The 8,860-nt window shown below is 46.3% G+C and overlaps 1 protein-coding gene across 1 annotated transcript; it reads right to left on the bottom strand.

Moving 5' to 3' along the window:
• Nucleotides 1-7,279: 7,279 nt before the first annotated feature.
• On the bottom strand, nucleotides 7,280-8,583 carry LOC119344681 (cytosolic sulfotransferase 8-like). The gene is made up of 2 exons (XM_037615052.1): nucleotides 8,026-8,583; nucleotides 7,280-7,961 (listed from the first exon to the last, which is right to left on the bottom strand). Exons 1-2 carry the CDS (start codon nucleotides 8,523-8,525, stop codon nucleotides 7,457-7,459), a joined length of 1,005 nt encoding a protein of 334 aa, XP_037470949.1. The 5' UTR covers nucleotides 8,526-8,583; the 3' UTR covers nucleotides 7,280-7,456.
• Nucleotides 8,584-8,860: the final 277 nt, after the last annotated feature.

Here is an 8,860-nt window from a genome sequence, read left to right as displayed (position 1 = left end):
TTACTAGTTTGCAACATGATGCATCTAGCTAGCTAGATGCACCCACCCACTTGACAAGTACTCCCTCTGTTGCTACCTGTAACACTATATTGTGGAATTTTGCTAGAAAACTAACGCGCACTACAAAAGGGAATGGAGGGAGTAGAAGTAAAGGTGCTTTTTGTTGTTTTGGTGAAGAGTCTAAATATTTTCAAGCATGTGAAAGTTTTAAATGTTATTATGGGATGTATTATATGTAGGTGGACAAGTAAGGAGAGACGAGAGGGCCTGTATGCCATGCCTACCAGCGCCAGTTGGCAGATGGCCTCTTATGGTACGAAATGTGCTTGGTGCTGTCCTAGAGATCGCTCAAGGAATTGCGTTCGCCAATATATTGTGCCTGCTAGCAGCTATCTATGGGTTTGGATTGTACATCACTTCTGCCGGTTGCGTGTGGCGTCTAAAAGAGCGTGATTATGGCAGCTCCGATGGAGACGGAGCAAACAAGAATCCGGCCCTTTTTGTGCTATACATCCTAGGCGTGTTCCAAGGTACCATCTTGTTTTATAGAATAATTCTGGGTCGTGCAGGGAGAAGGATAACGAACCAAGTGGCCGAAGAATACAGATTTGAGGATTACTCGCCTGTTTTGGGCTACCTTGACGAGTTAAGGATTGGATGCGACAAGGACAGTTCATTTGCTAGAGGAAGGAACCTCATCACATATGCACTACAGCTGATGGAGTCCCATTCACCGGATGACCTCCTTTCGGGGACAAGGATCCTGGACACACTCATCACATATGATGACTCTCCTCAGTCACCCGAGGACCTTCCCAGCACAAGTGTTACCATATGGACCGGGTATGTCAATGTCAACATACACACCCCGAGACAGGAGGAGCAAAAAGGCACGCGCATGCCGATGGTGAAAGAACGGCTGATTGGTTCGTCGTCCTCTGGGAAGATATTCCAGAAACTGCTCAAGGCGCTCGATTCCAGGAGCCCATGCAACGCAGAGATGCGGAAAAAAGCTGCAAGGATTGTGTGCATATCCGTTTGAAACAGTTCCCTGGAGGGATCAGATGCATATCTTCCCTGCTGGATGCCTCTCTGCATGAGGTGGATGAATACAAGCAGCTCATGCTGCAAGGCTTGTTTATTATTGAGAAGCTCGCCACCGACGAGGACAACTGCAGAGTCATGAGCCACATAAATGGTCTAGTTTGCATGATCATGAGGCCTCTAAGCCGCGACCTACTGCACCGTGTTAATCATGGTGAATGGTCCGATGTTGTAGATGCATCACTGCGACTGACGTGCACCTGGCTCAATACTGCTACAGGAAAGAGTGGCGAAAAGCTGTGCAGCCAAATCATAGTGAACAAGGAAGCAATCAGCGCCATGCTGACCATTCTCGTCTGTGATAAGTGTCATAAAGAACGGCTTATACTAGCCATGAAGGTTCTTCTCATCACAAAAATACAAGGCCAAGAAAATATCGTCGTGCAGCTACTAGGCATCTTTCTTGGTTACAGGAAGGATGATTACATCACAGGATTGGCTGGTGAAAAGCTTCTCATGCTCTCCAAAGAGAGCAAAAGCAACGCAAAGACCATCTTAGAAGGAAAGATCATCCTAGAACAAAATGGCGATTCTGCTCAGAGGATTATCGGAGCATTATATTTTGAGGAAAGGAATAAATTCAGAATATGTGCAGCAGGGATCCTGGAGGGTCTATGTAGTCACTACATCGTAAGCCAAGAATTACCGCTCCACGCGGTGGAAAATGAGCTATTTGAGAATCTGAAGAGACGCATAACCGATTACATGCCAGGGGTAATCATTCTCGACTAACAATAAATTTTCTACTTTCTTCACGTATTCATATATTTTACCATGTCATGAATTAATTGTTACTCTAGGTAATCTAACTAAATACAATTTCTTTGACATTGCAGTTGCTCTTGAAAATGCTTCCTGCACAGCGGCAGAGAGCAAGAAATGTCTCACTGGATGCTGATGTAGAAAGGCAAAACACTAGTGTTGTTTCATCATTAGATAATGCCCAAAATGGTGTGCAACCCGAGGATAAGGAACTGCAAGCAGCCTTGCTGTCTCTATGCTTCACGGCATACCACAAAATGATCGATAAAGAAGATGATTTATCTCCTCTGCTTGACGCAGTTCGCTTGAAAGATCCTCAGTTTAACTTACCGGAGAGGCTCATTGAATTGGTAGAAAGGAACAGCGACTCCACGGTGGTGGACTGCCTCAGAATCGTGAAATATACTGCTAAGATGGCCAAATCCATGATAAGACACAAGCATTTCTACTCTGACCAAGACCTTGGTAGATTGATGAACTCACTGGACAAAGCTTGCAGAGACATGAGCCATGTTGACGCCTTTGAGCATTTATCTGGAGGCGATGATGCTGATACTCTCAGTACCCTCGTGCAAGAAGCACGTAAACTGTTTCATCCAATGGAACAAAGACAGAAACCTGAGGTTTCAATCAAGGGAAAAGAATATGAAATTACTGAGCAGGGGCAGTCCTCATCAGGTTCAAGCGATAGTGATATTCTCGGTTACCTGCGTGTACTGTTTCGTCAACCGGAAGAAGAACAGCAACCTGAGGTTTCAAGTAAGGAAAAAATAGTCTGAAATCATGGAGCCCAGCCATCAAGGACATCTATTTTTTGAGCATGGGCAGTCCTCATCAAGTTAAGACTTGTTACTCCTCGATGATGTCAGTTGTATCTCTAACTTGTGTTTGTTACTATGAAACTTAAATTCAGTTACTTGTTTTTGGTACTGCTACCTTTTGCAATGAAGAAAGGTTGTGTGTGATGTTTTTTTGGAAAAGGGGTGATTCCCCGGCCTAGCATCAGAACGATGCATACGGCCATCTTATTAACCAAATTAAGTAGTGCCAACATGGTTCCAAAGGTCTCCAAGAGTAATAATAAAAAACACAGAAAGCTCACACAGAGCCAAAAAGGGCTAGAAACACCAACTAGCCAAAGAAAGACGCCACAACCGGCCGGCTAAAACTAGATAGGGATACTAAATGCCTATCCTATTACATGACCGCCATCCAAACCGGTTGAAGATATCCCGAGCTACCATCTCCCATCGGAAAGACCCAGTAACCAAATGCTCCCTGGCCTCCGTCTGGGTGAGTAGCGACCACGAACGGATCAATGGCATAGCTCGGAATAAGACCTGCAAAAATTGTATACATGATATTCTGTTAAAAACCAAATCATTTCTGCAAGTCCAGATAGTCCACAACAAAGCACAAACTCCAACCCGAATATGTCTCGCTAAATCAGGCTCAATCCCATTAAGCCATGTTCCAAATAACGCATTAACAGAATTCGGTGGATTGATATTAAAAGCAATGTGGACCGTCTGCCAAAGCAACTTGGCCAACGGGCAATCAAAAAAGAGGTGTTTGATAGTCTCATCCCGATCGCAGAAACTACACCTAGTAGGTCCTGTCCAATTACGCTTTATCAAGTTGTCCTTAGTTAAAATAACTTGTTTATGGACAAACCACATAAACACTTTTATTTTGAAAGGCACTTTGACATCCCAAACATGCTTGGACGTAGGAATGGAGGTCGAATTAATAACATCAATATACATTGATTTAACCGTGAATACTCCAGACTTAGTCAATTTCCAGCGTAATTCATCGGGTTGTTGTGAAAGCTGGACATCCATCAGTCTCATAACTAGACGGAGCCAATCTTCCCAACGATTGCCCGCTAGCGTTCGTCGGAACTGAATATTAAGGGGGGTAGATTGAAAGACCGTTGCGACGAACACCTCACGTCGTTGAACAATGCGGTACAAAGACGGGTATTGCATGGCCAAGGGTGTCTCGCCAAGCCAAGTATCCTTCCAGAAATGTGTACTCGTGCCGTTTCCAATAACAAACTTCGTCCTATTAAACAAGGTTGTGTGTGATGTGGAGACTATCTAGTTATCTAGCACAATTGATTCTGCTCTGAGTTTGCTCTTGAGTTTTTGGAAAGGAGGCCAGATTGCCTGACTTTGTGCGCATCAAACGGAAAAGGGACTGGCTGAATATGTAGCCACAGCACGGAAAAGGGACTGGCTGAATACATAGTCTAATATGCTCCGCTCTTGAGAGGTATCGGGGCGACAAAGTTAGTTTTCTCTGTACAACAAAGAAGATGTAGGCGGCAATACCAAAATGTGCTGAGATTCAGTGATTACCATAGCAGTACTTCTTCCTCAATAATCAATCAGGATGTGTCTAGTTCTCAGTCAAGTGACATAACATGCAAGAGAGAAAAAAAACTGAAAAAAAAGATTCTGCGCGGATCTTAATGTAGGATCTGACGGATATAGCATCATCTGAGACTTAGCAAGACTGAATCAATTAAGGATTCCCACGCTAGCTCATTTTGTAGACTAGATTAGTTGAGTAGAATTGAATTCCTACTATACAAGTACTCTCTCCGTTCTAAATTACTCATCGTCGTTTTAGTTCAAATTTAGTACTGACTGTATCTACTAATGGCCTCGAGTACGTGTCCGACACAACCGCCTCCAGTACGATCAGCAAAAAGAAAAAACACCAACATCCATTTTGTGTCTAGACTAGAGAAATAACATTATTTTTTAAGTAAAATTTAAGCCTGCCTTTTCACTAAGAAGATGAGAACTTGCCAGATTATAAGGAAAAGTGGTCGAAAACCTATACATCTGCAACAAGTGCACACATCAACCTCGAGGTTGTCCAACAACCGAGCCAACGAGATTCGACACCCCTACCACTCAACACCAGTTTCAGGAGCGGCCGTTCAGATGTCAACACCGACTCCAAGGCCGAGCACCGGCCAAGTCAACGGCTCTATCACCCTAACGATCAAACACAACAACCTCATGCCAGAGATCTCTAGAGCCGCGGCTCCGACATACACACCGACCCCGAGGTCAAGCACCAGCCAAGTCAACGTGTCGAGACCCCGATCCTAAGTCACACCGATCTAGCATAAGACACATCATATCACTTTACGGGCTCACACACGGTAACCCACGGCTGCCGCCTTTACCTTGGTCAGGACCGTTTGCGTCTTTTGGCTCACGTATATGATTGTGATGCTAGCATCCATATGGCAGAGAACCCGGGTCAACATGACTAGTCATAGACCAAGTTGGCACAAATGTACAGGGACAGGCATATGTAACCCAGCAATGCACGTGTCGATCATCGGCGTGTGCAACCGAGTCGTAGCAAGCTACAAGGACTCCAGTAAAACACCGTGTGACATTTCCCCATAGGGACAGACACAAAAGCAAAGAAGGATACATGCCGATCAATCCATGTGTTCCAGGGCAGTATCGATCTACCATGGCTCAGTGGATTCCCCGTAAGGAGGGCTACCAAAGCAGATAACTAGGTGTCGAATTCCACACAAAGCAATGTACTTCAAACATACACACAATATGCACGATATGTGTAGATACAACATGTCATCACAACATAACTCTACGACTCAAGTATTCATTTAAGAGGCTCCGAAGAGCCATAAATAGCATGATATTACAAACATGGGTCTCATGACCCAACATCCAAAGTCATACAAGCAACGAAAGCATAAACATGTCTGAGTACAGACAGCTGAAAAGAAAGAAGGCTAGAAAGTCTGTCTATCTACAAGACCCTCCATAGGACCCAGACCTTTGTCTGGGATTCCCAAACTAATAGGTCAACGTCGAACACATCACAAAAAACACTAGCGAGACTGAAGTCTCGTCTGCAAAAATATAAATTAAGCAACCGTGAGTATAAAGGTACTCAGTAAGACTTACATCAGAACTAACTACATATGCATCAGTATCAATAAAGGGGGCTGTGGGGATTAACTGCAGCAAGCCAGCTTTGACTCCGTGGCTATTCTGAACTACGACTAGGAGTAACTCCTTTGGGTGACAAAGCGCACAGGAGTCCACATATTCACCATATCAATACATCACTATGGATCCACTCCCGCCCTCCTACGATAAGGCCATCCATAGCACTCACGCTTATCTTGCGCATTTTAGAGTATCCATTTCAACTTGTCTATTTACAATGTAAGCTTCCAAGTAGTCTATATCCGCGGGCGCGGCTATTCGAATAGATCATTAACCCTGCAGGGGTGTACTTCCTCACACACACTCTCTCACCACTTACCATCATATATATACACTTCATGTATCTCGGCAACCTTCAAACGGAAGCCTGACGAGGGTGTCGGCCACGAACTAACGAACCACACGAGTCTCTAGTCCAGGTTTATCGCCTATTTAAGTCCGACCCGCAAGGAAGTCCGGCCGAGGTTTCCAGTACGACCCCAAACGATGTGTGCTGGGTTCCCAGGTCCACCATCCGGGTGCCACTTGGTACACCGGGCCACGGTGCCTAGTCTGTCCCAAGCCCACCTGTATTGGGTGCCACTTGGTAGACTACTAGCACAACCTACAAACACCAGAAACTAGTTGCAACTCCTGTCGGTTGCAGATAACTTTTACAAAACATGTTCATCTCATACAACAACGTATATCACATGCATGCCCTGCAAGAACAAGTCAGACGTCCTCTACTTTGTTGTTGCAAGTTTTACGTGGCTGCTACAGGCTTCTAGCAAGAACCGTTCTTACCTACGCACAAAACCACAACGATGTTTCATCAAGTTGTGCGATTTCTTGAATATTAATAATAATAATTTTATTAGTACACCAATTGCTCCCCCCCACCCCCTCAGTAGTGCGGAGTCGTATGGTATAAAATGTGCATTGTTAATCCTTGTTATTGAAGAAAATTTTCCTAGAAATCCTAATGAAAAAGCTATATCTCATCTTAATACTTTTGTTGAATTATGTGATATGCAAAACGTAAAGTACTAACCCGAATGGGATAAGGGAAAATTAAAATGGCCGGAGTAGAAATATATACTAGCTAGAGGCAGGCGTGCATCCATCATCCGCATCTTGTGGTCAATGCATGAAGATGAGGTGAATAATTTACAGGGTGAATCAAGCTGCCGCCGCTCCGTTTTAAGTCACGGCTCAACGAAATAATTTTTAATGACAATTTTTTAATGGTTGTAAACATCTTAGTCACTTCAGTGTGGTACTGTACCAGTATTTTAGATAAACAGGGCGCGCCCCCAGTTTTATTAATCGGTGAAATCAAACACAAGATTCAAGTAACAGTAGAATTTAGTAGGTCGCGCCGCGCGTAGGCGGAAGGTAAATGATAGCAGGTTACTGAAATGGAGAAGAATAACTAAAGAGTCCATGAATTGGCTGACCTGACACTCAGATTAGCAAAAGACACAATTAAAGATACAATAACAAGAATGGGATAAAGGATAATTAAAGTGGATGGAGTAGAAACAGATACTAGCTAGCTTGAGTTAGGCGTGCGTCCATCCATCGTGCGCGTCTTGTTGTCAGCGCGTGAAGCTGAGTCCCGATCCTCGGAGCTTGTCCTCGACGATGGCGTCGATGCGGCGGACCATCTCCGGCGTCATATGGTTGGCCCAGTCCCCCACGCCCCCTTTCCTGAAGAAGGATTGATGCGGGACCTCCACGAACTGCCCAGCCACTCCAGTGTTGTTCGCCTCCAGGTTTTTCATCGTGTCGATGCTGCACAGGTTGCAAATGTCCATGGGCGAGCCCGCCGCCTCCTCCGCCGCCGTGAAGGGCACACCGAGGAACAAGGCGAGCTCCCGGACACTGCTGACAGGGTCAAGCAGCATCTCCTCGTACCTTAGGAAGAGGACCCTGTCCGGACTTGCTTTGCTGGCGCGCGAGTAGCCGAGAACGTGATCCCAAATGGGGCCGTGGGGGTTTTTACCCTCGCATGCAAACTCGAAGAGGTCGGAGAAGGGGAAGGCGTCGCCTCCTGCGGCCATGATGAAGTGCCACATGGAAACCAGCATATCCTTGGGCTCCCTGCATCCATCAGGCCGCAAAATTTACTACTATTTTACAAGCAAAAGTTGTACGTGCTAGCTACCTGCAGATGTAGACGATTTTGCAGTCGGCCAAGGAGGGTGGCAGCAGGGAGTGGTGCATGTGCGTGTGCATCAGCCTACGGGACGGCAGCGCCTCCAGCTTGGCTTCCTGGCCGGCACCGAAGAGGGCCTCAAGGTGGGGGACGCAGTCGTGCGGGTTGAGGCGGAGGAGTGGGTGATCGGCGCTGGTCGGCGAGTAGGTGGCCCGTGCCATGGTGGCCAAGGACAGAGCCTTGAGCCAGGTGGTGCCGCACTTGGGCGGGCTCGCTAGGAGCACGTCGTCGGGGCGCGACACGAGACACTGCTGGACAGAGATCACCCCAGGGACCATCCACGGGCGCAGCCAGACACCCTGGTAGCACAGCAACTGCCCAAAGCCGGTGGTGATGCCCGGCAAGGTGGAGATGATGTCCGCGTACTCTTCCGGCGGGTGTTCATCCTCCTCTTTCTGGATGACGTCCTTGAACGGTACGGGGCCGACGATCCTTCCTTGAGCATCCATTGGTGCTGGTGCTGGTGCTGGTGGTGTTGATGTTTCCCATTTCAAATCTCTCTCCACATGGTGAATTATTTAAGGGCTTAGCCAGCCCGGTGGTCCGTGTGGGCCCTTTCTTGATTGTGCAAGCTGGGAGGCCTTGAATTGGTTGCATGCTTGCTTGAATGGTAACTAAAGACTTGTTTGGATTATGTACTAATTGGACTTGGGATCTCTCTAGTACTCTCTCCATGTGCGTGTCTCTTTCTCTTTCCTTTTGGGTCTTTGGCGATAAAGGACAGTTCAAAAATTCATTTCTGGGAAGACATATGCCTAGGCAATGCCAGTCTCTGAGAACAATA

The sequence above is a fragment of the Triticum dicoccoides genome, unplaced genomic scaffold (genome assembly GCF_002162155.2).
Source record: "Triticum dicoccoides isolate Atlit2015 ecotype Zavitan unplaced genomic scaffold, WEW_v2.0 scaffold179309, whole genome shotgun sequence".
NCBI classification, from domain to species: Eukaryota; Viridiplantae; Streptophyta; class Magnoliopsida; order Poales; family Poaceae; genus Triticum; species Triticum dicoccoides.
This window is presented reverse-complemented; position numbering and strand designations above follow the sequence as displayed.

Coding starts and splice junctions, on each gene's coding strand:
- LOC119344681 (XM_037615052.1), bottom strand. CDS start 8,525: ATGGATGCTCAAGGAAGGATCGTCGGCCCCGTACCGTTCAAGGACGTC. Junction 7,962..8,025: donor AAAATCGTCTACATCTGCAG/GTAGCTAGCACG, acceptor TGATGGATGCAG/GGAGCCCAAGGATATGCTGG.